This window comes from Leopardus geoffroyi, chromosome A2, assembly GCF_018350155.1.
Source record: "Leopardus geoffroyi isolate Oge1 chromosome A2, O.geoffroyi_Oge1_pat1.0, whole genome shotgun sequence".
Lineage (NCBI taxonomy): Eukaryota > Metazoa > Chordata > Mammalia > Carnivora > Felidae > Leopardus > Leopardus geoffroyi.
This window is the reverse complement of record NC_059331.1, coordinates 7,115,686-7,132,036: the sequence shown is the minus strand read 5'-3', so window position 1 is coordinate 7,132,036 and position 16,351 is coordinate 7,115,686. Positions and strand designations below refer to the sequence as shown.

Sequence of the window (16,351 nt, the reverse complement as noted above, 5' to 3'; positions counted from 1 at the left end):
GTTGAGCATTTTTTCATGTGTCTGTCAGTCATCTGGATGTCTTTGGAAAAGTGTCTATTCATGTCTCTTGGCCATTTATTCACTGGATTAGTTGTTTTTGGGTGTTGAGTTTGAGAAGTCCTTTGTAGATTTTGTATACTAACCGTATATGTGTTATGTCATTTGCAAATATCTTCTCCCATTCTGTCAGTTGCCTTTTAGTTTTGCTGATTGTTTCCTTTGCCGTGCAGAAGCTTTTTATCTGGATGAGGTCCCAATAGTTCATTTTTGCTTTTGTTTCCCTTGCCTCCAGAGACGTGTTGAGTAAGAAGTTGCTGCGGCTGAGGTCAAAGAGGTTTTTGCCTGCTTTCTTCTCAAGGATTTTGATAGCTGCCTGTCTTCCATTTAGGTCTTTCATCCATTTTGAGTTTCTTTTTGTGTCTGGTGTAAGAAAGTGGCCCAAGTTCATTTTTCTGCATGTTGCTGTCCAGTTTTCCCAGTGCCACTTGCTGAAGAGACTGTCTTTATTCCATTGGGTATTCTTTCCTGCTTTGTCAAAGATTAGTTGGCCATATGTTTGTGGGTCCATTTCTGGGTTCTCTATTCTGTTCCATTGATCTGAGTGTCTGTTCTTGTGCCAGTACCATACTGTCTTGATGATTGCAGCTTTGTAATACAGCTTAAAGTCCAGGATTGTGATGTCTCCAGGTTTGGTTTTCTCTTTCAGGATTTCTTTGGCTATTCAGGGTCTTTTGTGGTTCCCTACAAATTTTAGGATTGTTTCTTCTAGCTCTGTGAAGAATGCTGGTATTATTTTGATAGGGATTACATTGACTATGTAGATTGCTTTGTGTAGTATTGACATTTTAACAATATTTGTTCTTCCAATCCATGAGCATGGAATGTTTTTCCATTTTTTGGTGTCTTCTTCAATTTCTTTCATAAACTTTCTATAGTTTTCAGTGTATAGGTTCTTCACCTCTTTGGTTAGGTGTATTCCAAGGTATTTTATGGTTTTTGGTGCAATTGTAAATGAGATCGATTCCTTGATTTCTCTTTCTGTTGCTTCATTATTGGTGTACAGGAATGCAAGCAATTTCTGTGCATTGATTTTATATCCTGAGACTTTGCAAATTCATGGGCCAATTATAGCAGTTTTTTTGTGGAATTTTTTGGGTTTTCCATATAGAGTATCATGTCATCTGCAAAGAGTGAAAGTTTGACCTCCTCCTGGCCAATTTGGATGCCTTTTATTTCTTTGTGTTGTCTGATTGCTGAGGCTAAGACTTCCAATACTATGTTGAATAACAGTGGCGAGAGTGGACATCCCTGTCGTGTTCCTGACCTTAGGGGGAAAGCTCTCAGTTTTTTCCCATTGAGGATGATATTAGCAGTTGTTCTCTCATATATGGCTTTTATGATCTCGAGGTATGATCCTTCTATCCCTACTTTCTTGAGGGTTTTTATCAAGAAAGAATGCTGTATTTGGTCAAATGCTTTCTCTGCATCTATTGAGAGGATCATGTGGTTCTTATGCTTTCTTTTACTGATATGATGTATCACATTGATTGTTTTGCAGATATTGAACCAGTCCTGCAACCCAGGTATAAATCCCACTTGGTTGGTGAAAAATTCTTTGAATATATTGTTGGATCCAGTTGGCTAGTATCTTGTTGAGGATGTTCATCAGGAAATGGATCTGTAGTTCTCCTTTTTATAGGGGGTCTTTGTCTGGTTTTGGAGTCAAGGTAATGCTGGCTTCATAGAATGAGTTTGGAAGATTCCCTTTGATTTCAATTTTTTGGAACAGCTTCAAAATAGTAAGTGTTAACTCTACATGTTTGGTGGAATTACCCTGGAAAGCCATCTGGCCTTGGACTTTTGTTTTTTGGGAGATATTTGATTACTAATTTGATGGTTTTTACTGGTTATGGTCTGTTAAAATTTTCTATTTCTTCCTGTTTCAGTTGTGGTAGTTTATATGTTTCTAGGAATTTTTCCATTTCTTCCAGATTGCCCATTTTATTGGCGTATAATTACTCACAATACTTTCTTATTACTGTTTTTATTTCTGCTGTGTTGGTTGTGATCTCTCCTCTTTCATTCTTTTTTTTTTTTTAATTTTTTTTTTTCAACGTTTATTTATTTTTGGGACAGAGAGAGACAGAGCATGAACGGGGGAGGGGCAGAGAGAGAGGGAGACACAGAATCGGAAACAGGCTCCAGGCTCTGAGCCATCAGCCCAGAGCCCAACGCGGGGCTCGAACTCACGGACCGCGAGATCGTGACCTGGCTGAAGTCGGACGCTCAACTGACTGCGCCACCCAGGCGCCCCACTCCTCTTTCATTCTTGATTTTATTTATTTGGGTCCTTTCCTTTTTCTTTTTGATCAAACTTGCTAGAAGGTTATCAATTTTGTGAATTCTTTCAAAGAATCAGCTTCTGGTTTTGTTGATCTGTTGTACTGGTTTTTTGGTTTCAATAGCATTGATTTCTGCTCTAATCTTTATCATTTCCTGTCTCCTGCTGGTTTTGAGTTTTATTTGCTGTTCTTTTTCCAGCTCTTTAAGGTGTAAGGTTAGGTTGTATATCTGAGACCTTTCTTTCTTTAGGAAAGCCTGGATTGCTATATACTTCCCTCTTATGACTGCCTTTGCTGCATCCCAGAGGTTTTAGGCTGTGGTGTTATCATTTTCATTGACTTCCATCTACCTTTTAATTTCTTGGTTAGCCCATTCATTCTTTACTAGGATGTTCTTCAGTCTACAAGTGTTTGTTATCTTTTCAAATATTTTCTTGTGGTTGATTTTGAGTTTTATAGCTTTGTGGTCTGAAAATATGCAGTGTGATCTCGATCCTTTTGTACTTGTTGAGGGCTGATTTGTGTCCCAGTATGTGATCTATTCTGGAGAATGTTCCATGTGCACTGCAGAAGAATGTATATTCCCCTGCTTTAGGATGAAATGTTCTGAATATATCTGTTAAGTCCATCTGGTCCAGTGTGTCATTCAAAGCCATTGTTTCCTTGTTCATTTTCTGTTTAGATATCTGTCCATTGCTGTAAGTGAGGTGTTGAAGTCCCCTACTATTATGGTATTATCAATGAGTTTCTGTATGTCCATGATTAATTGATTTATATATTTGGGCGCTTCACGTTGGGGTCATAGGTGTTTACAACTGTTTGGTCATCTTGGTGGATAGTCCCCTTAATTATGATATAATGTCCTTCTTCATCTCTTGTTATAGTCTTTATTTTAAAATCCAGATTGTCTGATATAAGTATGGCTACCAGCTTCCTTTTGGTGACCATTAGCATGATAGATGGTTCTCCATCCCTTTACTTTCAATCTGAAGGTGTCTTTAGGTCTAAAATGGGTGTCTTGTAAACAGCATATAGATGGATCTTGTTTTCTTATCCATTCAGTTACTCTACGTCTTTTATTGGAGCATTTAGTTCATTGACATTTAGAGTGAGTACTGAAAGATGTGAATTTATTGCCATTGTGTTGCCTGTAGAGTTGGGAGTTTCTGGTGGCGTTCTCTGCTCCTTTCTAGTCTTTGTTGCTTTTGGTCTTTTTTGTTGTCTTTCATCTTTTCTTGCCTCAGAGAGTCCCCCTTAAAATTTCTTGCAGTGCTGGTTTAGTGGTCACGAACTCCTTTAGTTTTTGTTTGTCTGGGAAACTTTTTATCTCTCCTGTTTTATTTAAAAAAAAATTTTTTTTAATGTTTTTATTTATTTTTGAGACAGAGAGAGACAGAGCATGAACGGGGGAGGGTCAGAGAGAGAGGGAGACACAGAATCGGAAACAGGCTCCAGGCTCCGAGCCATCAGCCCAGAGCCTGACGCAGGGCTCGAACTCACGGACCGCGAGATCGTGACCTGGCTGAAGTCGGACGCTTAACCGACTGCGCCACCCAGGCGCCCCTATCTCTCCTGTTTTAAATTAGAGTCTTGCTGGATGAAGAATTCTTGGCTGCATATTTTTCTGACTCAGAACATTGAATATATCCTGCCACTCCTTTCTGGTCTGCCAAGTTTCTGTGGATAGGTCTGCTATGAACCTCATCTGTCTTCCCTTGTAGGTTAAGGACTTTTTTTTCCCCTTGCTGCTTTCTTGGTTCTTTCCTTGTCTGTGTACTTTGTGAATTTGACTATGATGTGCTTTGTTGATGGTCGGTTTTTGAATCTAATGGGAGTTCTCTGCGTGTCCTGGATTTTGATGTCTGTGTCTTCCCCAGGTTAGGAAAGTTTTCTGCTATGATTTGCTCACATAAATTTTCTACCCCTTTTACTGTCTCTTCATCTTTTGGGACCCCTATGATTCTGATGTTATTCCTTTTTAATGAATCGCTGAGTTCTCTAATTCTTATATTATGCTCTTTTGCCTTAGTTACCCTCTTATTTCCTGCTTCATAATTATTGATAAGTTTGTCCTCTATGTCACTGATTCACTGTTCTACTTCATGCATCCTTGCTGCCATGGCATCCATTGGAAACTGCAGCTCAGTTATGATATTTTTATTTCATCCTGACTGGCTTTTATTTCTTTTATCTCTGCAGGAAGGTATTCTAATCTGTTTTCACCCCCAGCTAGTGTCCTTATTATCGTGATTCTAAATTCTTGTTCAGACATCTTGCTTGTATATATATCGATTAAGTCCCCAGCTGTCATTTCTTCCTATCCTTTCTTTTGGGGTGAATTCCTTTGTTTTGTCATTTTGGAAAAAGAAAAAGAATTAATAAAATAAAAATTTTAAATTAAAAACAACACAAAAAAATCAAATAAAGGATGCTAGGTCCTAGGTTGTTTTGGTCTGGTTGTTGAAAGAGGCTTGATAGAATAGAGGAAGAAGGGAAAGAAAATAAAGGGAAAAAAAGGAAAATGTTTGAAAATTTAAAAAATGAATACAATAAAATAGAATAAAATGAAATGATGAAAGTAAAATGGAACAAAAAATTCACAAAAAAGTAAAAAATATTTTAAAAATATAAAAAGAAGCAGCCCTTCTAAATGTTTAGGGTTAGAAATACCTGTAAGCACTTGTACTAATACCAAAGCACTACAAAATGCAGACCAAAAAAACAAAACAAAAACAAACAAACAAACAAAAAACACCCCAAAGAGCAGTGTCAAACACCAGTGTCAATTTCCCTGAGATTGTGTAGTGTTTATATATAATCCTGGATAAAATGAGATAGGATGACAGTATTTTTTAAAAGTTATTTATAGTTTAGGGGCACCTGGGTGGCGCAGTCGGTTAAGCGTCCGACTTCAGCCAGGTCACGATCTCGCAGTCCGTGAGTTCGAGCCCCACGTCAGGCTCTGGGCTGATGGCGCAGAGCCTGGAGCCTGTTTCCGATTCTGTGTCTCCCTCTCTCTCTGCCCCTCCCCCATTCATGCTCTGTCTCTCTCTGTCCCAAAAATAAATAAACGTTGAAAAAAAAAAGTTATTTATAGTTTAATGATTGAGAGCTGCATTGTACATGAATGCCATCTATGGGGTCACTGATGATGCATGATTTTGTGCATTTATTTAAAATATGTTTATCAAAATTTGAAGCCTACAGTTAAGAGTTATATTTGAAAAGACGTTCAAATTTATTTATTTTGAGAGAGAGAGAGAGAGAATTTTAAGCAAGCTTTGTGCTGTCAGCATAGAGTCCAACACAGGGCTTGAACCCATGAACCATGAGATCATGACCGAAATCAGGAGTTGGACGTTTAACCGACTGAGCCAACAGGCACCCCTATATTTGAAAAGACTTTAAGGAGACAACCCACATATTTGAGTGAACACATATTTCCATTGAGGAGAAAAGTCAGAAAACCAGACAGTGATGAAAGCTTTGAAGAAAATTAATACACTTTGAAAAACTTTCTGATTGTAAATATTTGACTTTAATTTAGAATGTCAGAATGTAATTCTAGCAATTACACAGTTTATCAATATTCTAACGAGAATTTCTTGCACTTATTTGAATAAAATAGGATGCTTCTAAGTGCCCTTTAATTAGAATAATTTTTTCCTTAAAGGGAGAAGAATGTTTCTTATTCAATATATTTCTTTAAAAGAGTATTTTATGGTGATCATGGATTTATCATTTATCTCTGAATGTTCTTGCTCCTCTAACATTCTTCAGCTGAGTATCTTTAAAGTGTGTGTAGGAAGAGGGTATCTGGATGGCTCAGTTGTTTGAGTGGCTGACTTGATTTCTGCTCAGATCATGGTCCCAGGGTCATGAGATGGAACCCTGGATTCTCAATCCCACTCCCTCTGCCCCTCTCCTCCACTCCTGTGGACTCTGTCTAAAATTTAAAAAAGAGAGAGAAAGAAAGAATAACAGAGAAACGAGTGAGGAAACAGTTCTAAGACAATTGAATTTTAGGCACAGAAATATTGTTGAAGGTACTGGAGTGTATGATCCTAAGTGTGAATATTTTCCTTGTGAACTGCTTGAATACACAATATGGACACAGTGCTGAATGCCCATTGACTTGTTTACTTTCTCCAACCTTCTTTTCTTTTTCAAAAGGTGTCCAAGGTACATAGAACCACAAAATCTAACAAGGGTTTCAGAATTCTTCCTCACGGGACTCTCAGATGATCTAGAACTGCAGCCCCTCCTCTTTGGGCTGTTCCTGTCTATGTACCTGGTCAGCGTGCTCGGGAACCTGCTCATCATCCTGGCCATCAGCTCTGACCCCCACCTCCACACCCCCATGTACTTTTTCCTCTCCAACCTGTCATTGGCTGACATCGGTTTCACCTCTACTACCGTCCCCAAGATGATTGTGGACATCCAAACTCAGAGCAGAGTCATCTCGTATGTGGGCTGCCTGACTCAGATGTCTTTTTTTATGCTTTTTGGATGTTTGGATAGTCTCCTCCTGGCTGTGATGGCATATGACCGGTTTGTGGCAATCTGTCACCCCCTGCGCTCCTTGGTCATCATGAACCTTCGCCTCTGTGGCTTGTTGGTTTTGGCATCACTTTTCATCAGCGTTTTGGTCTCCCAGATGCACAATTCGATCGTGTTACAACTTACCTACTTCAAGGATGTGGAAATTTCTCATTTCTTCTGTGATCCTTCTCAACTCCTCAACCTTGCCTGTTCTGACACTTTCACCAATAACATAGTCATGTATTTTGTTGGTGTCATCTCTGGCTTTCTCCCTATCTCAGGGATCTTTTTCTCTTACTATAAAATTGTTTCTTCCATTCTGAGAATCCCATCAACAGGTGGGAAGTACAAAGCCTTCTCCACCTGTGGCTCTCACCTGTCAGTTGTTTGCTTATTTTATGGAACAGGACTCGGGGTGTATCTCAGTTCAGCTGTGTCAACTTCCCCCAGGAAGGGTGCAGTGGCCTCAGTGGTGTATACTGTGGTCACCCCCATGTTGAACCCTTTCATCTACAGCCTGAGGAACAGGGACATCCAAAGGGCCATGCAGAGGCTCCTCAGCAAAACAATCTAATCTCAATACTGTGCTGTCCATTTGGAGTGTAGGTAGGAAAATGCAGCAAAACTAACCTAGACTTGCAAATCCTACCTCTCTCACCATATCATTTTTTTAGCTGTCATGGCTTTCACCCCTCTCCTTGCTGAACATTTCCATATTGCTTTTTTTCATATGTCTTCAATGGGACAGAGAAAATATTCTGGGGTCCTTTGTATATCATAATCATTGCATGACTGAATCCTATTATATCTGTGGAGATTCTGTGCTTTAGCATTGGTGATCCAAGCATCCCAGAAAGATGAGAGGTTCTCTTTTTATACATTTAAATCACATTTCCCCCACAGTTCTTGTGTATTTTCCATACAGATTTCTCATTTTTCCAATCAGGTTATGTGGGAGGATTCATGTCACTGGTTGTCAAACTTGACATTCATTCATTCATTCATTTATCCCATTTATCCTTTCTTTCTTTCATTTATATTCAAGTATAATTAACATACAGTGTTATATTAGTTTCAGGTGTACATTATAATTATTCAACAATTCATACATTACTCAGTGCTTATTGTGATAAGTGTACTCTTAATCCCCTTTATCTATTTCACCCATCCTCTCACCCGTCTCTCCTCTGGCAATCACCAGTTTGTTCTCTGTATTTAAAAGTCTGTTTTCTTGTTCATGTTTTTGTTTGTTCATTTGTTTTGTTTCTTAAATTCCACATATGGGTAAATTCATATGGTATTTGTTTTGACTTATTTCACTTAACATTAAACCCCGTAGGTCCATCCATGTTGTTGGAAATGGCAAGATTACACTGCCTTTTTTATGGCTGAATAATATTCCATTGTATATAAATATACCAGATCTTCTTTATCCATTCATCTGTTGATGGACATTTGAGTTGCTTCTATACCTTGGCTATTATAAATAATACTGCAACAAACAGAGGGGTGCAAATATATTTTTTAAAATTAACTAATTAATTTAAATTCAAGTTAGTTAACATATTGTGTAGTATTGGTTTTAGGAGTAGAATTTAGTGATTTGTCACTTACATATAACACCCAGTGTCCATCCCAACAAGTGCCCTCCTTAATACCCATCACCCATATAGCCCATCTCCCTACCCACCTCCCCTCCAGCAAGTCTCAGTTTGTTCTCTGCACTTAAGAATCTCTTATGGGTTGCCTCCCTCTCTGTTTTTATCTTATTTTATTTTTCCTTCCCTTCCCCTATGTTCATCTCCTTTGTTTCTTAAATTCCACACATGAGTGAAATCATATGATATTTGTCTCTCTCTGACTGACCTATTTTGCTCTATTTCCATCCACGTTGTCGCAAATGGCAAGATTTCATTCTTATTGATTGCCAAGTAATATTCCATTGTTTATACATACCACACCTTCTTTATCCATTCATCAGTCTATGGATATTTGGGGTTTTTCCATAATTTGGCTATTGTTGATAGCACTGCTATACACTGGGATGCATGTGCCCCTTCAAATCAGCATTTTTGTATCCTATGGATAAATACCTAGTCATGCAATTGCTGGGTCATAGGGTAGTTCTATTTTGATTTTTTGAGGAACCTCCATAGAGTGGCTGAACCAGTTTGCATTCCCACCAACAGTGGAAAAGTGTTGCCCTTTCTCCACATCCTCACCAACATCTGTTGTTTCCTGCGTCGTTAATTTTAGCAATTCTGAAAGGTGTGAGATATCTCATTGTGGTTTTGATATGTATTTGGGCATGCAAATATCTTTTCAAATTAGTGTTTTCATTTTCTTTGGGTAAATACCCAGTAGTAGACTTGCTGGATCGTATGGCAATGCTATTTTTAGAATACGGTTTTCCACAGTGATTGCTCCAATTTGCATTCCCACAAACAGTGCAGGAGGTTTCCTTTTTCTCCACGTCCTCAATAATACTTGTTACTTCTTATGTTTTTGATTTTAGCCCTTCTGACAGGTATCAAGTAATTTGCATTTCCCTGATGATTAGTGATGGTCAGCATACTTTCATGTGTTTGTTGGTCATCTTATGTCTTCTTTGGAAAAATGCCCATTTTTAATTGAAAAAATTTTTTTGGGTGTTAAGTTGTATAATTTCTTTACATATTTTGGAAATTGACCCCTTTGTTGGATATATCATGTCCTCTATACTCATCTTTGGCAGTGACACTAATATCTCATCTCCTCTACCCACTATGCTGACTTCAGTTTAATAATATTTTTGCTCCTGCCCAAATATTAAAAGGCCCCAATACTCACCTTCTCCTTCTCCAATACATTTCTTCTGCCTACTTGCCATTTGGCCACTACTCATCATGGCAGCGGGAATTGGAAACTGGAAAAGAAGAAAGCACATATCACATTTTACTACACAAACATAAATGCCTTTGGTTTTCCTATTCTGTGTCCTATAAATTCATCTTTATCATGACCCTAGTATCCTTTCCCCCTACTAATGTCTTTATACACCCTACTCTGAAATAACTTCAGTTTAATAACACAGTTTTTCTATGGGCTAACTATTCTAAATGCCTTAACACGCCACCTCTCCCTCTCATATCTACCTCTACTTATCTGTCATGTGCTCTCCCCTAAAAATACCTTCTGTCATTTATCCACACACAGGTAAATAGCATTCTTTCCAGTATCCAATTTGCTTGGGTATACCCTAAAGTTTTCTTCATATCACTTAATGACAAACTAATCTCCATATTCCTCAGCAGAGAGATCTCTGAGTCAGGAAGGATGCTTAGAGGGAATTTAGAAGGTTACATCCCACTATCCACATACATCTCACTTTATCCACTAGAAAAAACAACAACAGGTAAACCAAAACCACAGTTTATTTATGTCTTTAAAAGCTGAGAACACAGAAATCTAAAGAAAATAGATTCTAGAGTGAGTTGATTCCTCTCTAGTTGGCAGAAATCAGAACCGCTGGGGATATTTGTTAAATTTGGCCATGGAATAGCTGCAGGTTGGCTTAAAGTTGGTGGAGGGGCTCTCATGGTGCAACAGAAACCAAGGAGTCTACTTGAGATGGCATGACCAGAAGCAGTAAAGTGGGGTCTGCAGAAGTGCCCAATGGAGAACACGTTCTACCCATTTGCCAGTGTGTCTCCTAGGAATTTTTGTTGTGTGACAAATTCGGGACTATACTGGAAAGCAGACAGAAATGACCTGAGTCTTGAAGTGCTTGGAGCACAAAGTTCTTACGGAGGATGAGACTTGCGTGATAAGCAGTACTTGAGATGCTTCCAATGATCCCCAACTCCTGGTTTTCTGGTTCTTGTGTATTTCCCTCCCCCTGAGTGTGAAATAGACATAGCGACTCACTTCCAACAATGAGAAAGTGGAAGAAATGTTGGGAAGTCACTTTTGGGAATAGGGTGAAAAAAAAAAGATTTCTTCCTACCGCCTCTCTCTCACTCTTTCAGTTGATCATGTTGATGGAACCCAATTGCCATGTTATGAACTGCCCCATCAAGAGGCCTGAGTGTGAAGGAACTTAGGGAATTCTTTGGCCAACAGCCTACAAACATGTGAATCCTATCAATGGCCCATGAATGAGCTTGTAAATGGGTTTCTGCCTGTCAAGACTTGAGATGATAACAGCCTTGGCCAACACCTTGATTATAACATTATGAGAGGCTCTCTAAAGTATTGAAGTAAAATATCAGTTACCAAATAAATATGTAAGAATCAATAGTTTCCTAATATATCAGTGTAACTCAATTAGAGAGAGAGAGAAAAAAAGAGAACTAAAGTCTCATTCAAATTAGCAAAAAAATAAAAATAACCCTGTGAATCTCCAACATATAAAATGCCAACCTGGGGCACCTGGGTGGCTCAGTCAGTTAAGTGACCCACTCTTGATCTTGGCTCAGATCATGACCTCACAGTTTGTGAGTTCAAACCCCACATCAGGCTCTGTGCTCATGGTGTGAAGCCTGCTTGAGATTCTGCCTCTCCTTCTTTCTGCCCCTCCCCCCACATGTGCTTTCTCTCTCTCTTTTTCTCTCAAAAAAAAAAAAAAAAACAACTTAAAAAAAATGCTGACCCAAGTAAGAGCTAAAAAATGAAAATAAGAAGTTATCTTTAGAGACAACTATTAACTGGGGCACCTGGGTGGCTCAGCCAGTTAAGCGTCTGACTTCAGTTCAGGTCATGATCTCACTGTTGTGGGTTCAAGCCCCCCACCAGGCTCTGCGCTGACAGCTCAGAACCTGAAGCCTGCTTCAGATTCTGTGTCTCCCTGACTGCTCCTCCCCTGCTCACTCTCTGTCTATCTCAAAAATAAACGTAAATAAAAAAATAAAAGAGAAAGGCAACTATTGACTGAGAAAATGGAAATAGTATCACATTCTCTGTATAGAAGACCTAATTCTGCCTAGATTTCATGATTCATATATAATGGATTTACAGATATCAAAATCTCATATTGAGTGATTCAATTGAAAATAAAGTCTGAATTTTATGTTAAGATCCTACAACTTGGAAGTAAGAAGCAAGGAGTAGAGCTGTACTTCTTCCAGAGGAGAGGAAGGACCTAGACCCTTCTAAAGATACTCATTTGTTCCCCTTTCTCTTCTATTAACATTAGCAAGTCCTTAGAGATCGGGACAACATGGACCAATTGGCTAATTATAAGCTTTGTGTATTGAGCCTCCAAAGTCATACAGTTGTAAATAATTGGCAGGTGCCTCCAGCTGTTTAGTTTGACAGTTCTAATACAGTGGCTCCATACCTGTGTCTCCTCCCCTTGTGGGCATCTGTATAAGAAGGTCCCAGCCAAGTCTGTCTTCCTGCCTGTCCTGAGGAGGGACTGTGAACTTTCATCATACACCCGACAGGAGACCTGTACTCCTCCATCATGCTCCAGCAGAGATGCATTCCCGCCCAGTAAGTGCTGAAGGGGACAGTGATTGGAGGAGGGACCATCAGGAACATTTTTTCCTCAACAACACAAATATGATGACGCTTGGGATAGACAGATGGGAGGGCATCAGTATATAAACCTTCAGATGAGAGCCCCGTGAAATTTATTTTCTTGGTTCTGGTGGAGGTGTGAGAATTCTCATTAAGAGTTCTTCTGGGGCACCTGGGTGAGTCTGTCGGTTAAGCATCCAACTTCAGCTCAGGTCATGATCTTGCAATTCTTGGTTCAAGCCCCAAGTCGGGCTCTGAGCTGACTGCTCCAAGCCTGGACCCTGCTTCAGATTCTGTCTCCCTCTGTCTCTGCCCCTCCCCACTTGCACTCTGTCTCTCTCTTTCAAAAATAAACATTAAAAAAAATTAAAAAACAGTTCTGCTTCCACTCTCACTGGTTCTGGCTCTTGTTGACATCTGCCCCGCCATATAGCCGCAGATGGATCTCTCTAGCCTTTTCCTAAGCTACTCCAAAATGATCATGAAGGAGATTATGATGATTACAAGGAGGAGGATGACATTAACCATTAACCACAACATAGTGTGCTTTTACTGGGGGCTTCCTAAGTGCCAGGCTCTGAGATATGTATTTTATGTATCTTGTTTGATTTCACCTGCATAAGTTGTCCCAAATGATAAATGCACACATTATTATTATTTTATATAAGGAGAAAGGAGAACAGAATTTTTTTTAATGTTTTTTTTTTTTTTTACGTTTATTTATTTTTGAGACAGAAAGAGACAGAGCATGAACAGGGGAGGGGCAGAGAGAGAGGGAGACACAGAATCTGAAACAGGCTCCAGGCTCTGAGCGGTCAGCACAGAGCCCGACGCGGGGCTCGAACTCATGGACTGCGAGATCATGACCTGAGCCGAAGTTGGTCACCCAACCGACTGAGCCACCCAGGCGCCCCAAGGAGAACAGAATTTTATGTAACTTGTACCAGGTCATAAGTCAGAAAGGGTTGATGCCATGTTTGAATCTGAACATCAGACCAGTATTCCACCCCCCCCCCCCCGACAACCCAAAATGGTCATTTCACTTCCTTGTCAGTCCTGGCAGAGACTTCTTGTTCTTCCCTTTAGGGGTTTCTGGTAGACCACAGTTGGAGAGCAGTCAACTTCCTGCATCAACTATGGGAAGAATGGCTGAGATCACAGGCAATGATCTTAGAGAGTTGGCACACAGTTCTTCAGGGGAGATCTCTCTCTCTTTCTCTCTCTCTCTCTCTGTCTGCCCCTGTTCCTGGATTTCCCTTCAACTGTCCACTTCCTCTACCATTCTTATAATAAGCCTACTCAACCACAAAAGGAGACAAAGTCAGAGTCTTGGGTCTATTTCTATTTAGGAAACTGAAAACAGTTAAAAAATATGTCTCAGATGTACCTATAGTTAAAATCTCTGTACCTCTGTTGAAAACTTTCAGAAATTATAGAGACAAGGAAGTTCATGGGACTCAGAGAATAACAATTTAATTTTGAATCCTGTCTGCTCCACTTATTATTAGTGTGTTATAGGTCAAGTTCTTGGTATCTCTGAGACTTAGAATTGTTGTCTAAGTTGATCCCTAATTGGTACAACTCAACTGAAAAAAGATTAAACAAACAAAGGATGCCCTCTATGCAATAAGTATGTGATGAGTGCATAAAGTAAGGGCAAATTAAATTTTAGAATTTTTATTACTAATAATGATAAGGTTAACTATCATGTCATTGGACTTAAATATCTGATGACCTGAGGTTATGATTTCCCTACAGTTCTAACAGTACATTTTACTTTTGTTTACACAAGTATATCTTTCACATATGGAGAGAAACAACCAAGTCTCATTTATTTCTGAATCCCTGGAGTCTATACATTTTTGGCACAGGGGAGCCATCAAAAATTTAAAAATCTATGTTAAATGTAGGGTAAACCTTTCCATTGTTCACAGAAACAAAGAAGAAACTATCTTCATAGTCATCAATGTTGGATGATTATACATACTTAACTGTGTTTTTCAAAATTTGAAGTCCACCAAAGCCAAGGATAGAAATTACATATTAAATGACTTTTAAAAGACAACCAACATCAAATCATTGCTTACCTCCATGAAGGAGAGAAGAAAGAAAATAAAAAAATGATAAAACTCATGAATATAACTAACAAAATATTTTCTGATTATGAATATTGAACTTTAATACAGAATCGAAATCACACAGTCCTGCCTCTCATGGGGTGTTTATGAATACTCTAAATGAAGAGAATATCTAGCATTGCATTTGAGTAAAGAAAGATATATTTAACTGCATCTCCATCTCTTTAAATTAGAGTGATTTTTGTCTTATTCTGTGGTTTCTCTTAAAGAAGTAGGCTTGTTTACTGTGATCATGGTTTATTACCGCTTATGTTCTTGCTCCTCTGACACTCCAGTTGAATTTCTCTAAAGTAAATGTGTATATAGAGAGGTGAATAATGTGAAACCAATGAGGAAAGAGTTCTAAGAAATGGGATGTGTCATTGAAAAATATTTCTAAAGGCACTAGGGTGTATGTCTACAAGTATGAACATTTTACTTGTGAATTGCTTGAATATACAACATGGACACAGTGCTGGATGCCCATTTACTTGTTTCCTTTCTCCAACCCTCTTTTTGTTTTCTAAAGGTGTCAAAGCTACATAGAACAAAATCTAACAAGTATCTCAGAATTCTTCCTCACGGGACTCTCAGATAATCCAGGACTGCAGCCCCTCCTCTTTGGGCTCTTCCTGTCCATGTACCTGGTCAGTGTGCTTGGAAACCTGCTCATCATCCTGGTTGTCAGTTCTGACTCTCATCTCCAAACCCCTATGTACTTCTTCCTCTCCAACCTGTCCTTGGCTGACATTGGATTCATCTCCACCACTGTCCCTAAGATGATTGTGGACATCCAAACTCAGAGCAGAGTCATCTCCTATGTGGGCTGCCTGACTCAGATGTCTTTTTTGATCCTTTTTGGATGTATGGATGGTATGTTTCTGACTGCAATGGCATATGACCGATTTGTGGCCATCTGTCATCCTCTACACTACTCAGTCATCATGAACCCACATCTCTGTGGCTTCTTAGTTTTGGTGTCCTTTTGTGTTAGCCTTTTGGACTCCCAGTTGCACAATTTAATCGTGTTGCAACTTACCTGTTTCAAGGATGTGGAAATTTCTAATTTCTTCTGTGACCCTTCTCAACTCCTCAACCTTGCCTGCTCTGACACTTTCACCAATAACGTAGTCATGTATTTTGTTGGTGTCATCTCTGGCTTTCTCCCTATGTCAGGGATCTTTTTCTCTTACTATAAAATTGTTTCTTCCATTCTGAGAATCCCATCAACAAGTGGGAAGTACAAAGCCTTCTCCACCTGTGGCTCTCACCTGTCAGTTGTTTGCTTATTTTATGGAACGGCTATTGGAGTATACCTTGGATCAGCACTGTTGCCTTCTCCCAGGAAGGATATGGTGGCCTCAGTTGTGTACACCGTAGTCACCCCCATGCTGAACCCCTTCATTTACAGCTTGAGGAACAGGGACATCAAGAGTGCCCTATGGAGGTCACTCAGAAGAATAGGTTAATCTCAGTATGTGTGCATTCCTTTTTGAAGTGTGTGTTGAAAAAATCAGCCAAACCAAACATGTAGATCAGCAAATACTGCTTTCTGGGCCCCATTATTTTTTAAGTCTCATGGTTTTCATTCCTCTTCATGTTTCATACGTGAATACTATTTTTTAAAATTTGTTTTTAATTGGATTGGAGGAGTATTCTGGGACGCTTTGTACATCATAATGAATGCATGAGAAGTTCTCCTCAATGACCCTGGTATCCAGGGTGCATTCTTCCTTTTATATACTTAAAATTTATATCCTTTCCCATGGTTTCTGTTTATTTTCCATACAAATTTTGCATCTGTCAAAGCTATTTATCCAGGTAATGTCTAAATAGCCATTACTGGTCCTC

General features: G+C 39.2%; 2 protein-coding genes across 2 annotated transcripts; both read left to right on the top strand.

Moving 5' to 3' along the window:
- The first annotated feature begins 6,465 nt into the window (after positions 1-6,465).
- Positions 6,466-7,458, top strand: LOC123607360 (putative gustatory receptor clone PTE01). Its single transcript, XM_045496531.1, has one exon. It carries the CDS (start codon positions 6,466-6,468, stop codon positions 7,456-7,458), a length of 993 nt encoding a protein of 330 aa, XP_045352487.1.
- Positions 7,459-11,800: 4,342 nt separating this feature from the next.
- LOC123604894 (putative gustatory receptor clone PTE01) lies at positions 11,801-15,969 on the top strand. Its single transcript, XM_045491047.1, has 2 exons — positions 11,801-11,823; positions 15,063-15,969. Exons 1-2 carry the CDS (start codon positions 11,801-11,803, stop codon positions 15,967-15,969), a joined length of 930 nt encoding a protein of 309 aa, XP_045347003.1.
- The last annotated feature ends 382 nt before the right edge of the window (positions 15,970-16,351 follow it).

Coding starts and splice junctions, on each gene's coding strand:
- LOC123607360 (XM_045496531.1), top strand. CDS start 6,466: ATGCCCATTGACTTGTTTACTTTCTCCAACCTTCTTTTCTTTTTCAAA.
- LOC123604894 (XM_045491047.1), top strand. CDS start 11,801: ATGGAAATAGTATCACATTCTCT. Junction 11,824..15,062: donor GAAATAGTATCACATTCTCT/GTATAGAAGACC, acceptor AAATCTAACAAG/TATCTCAGAATTCTTCCTCA.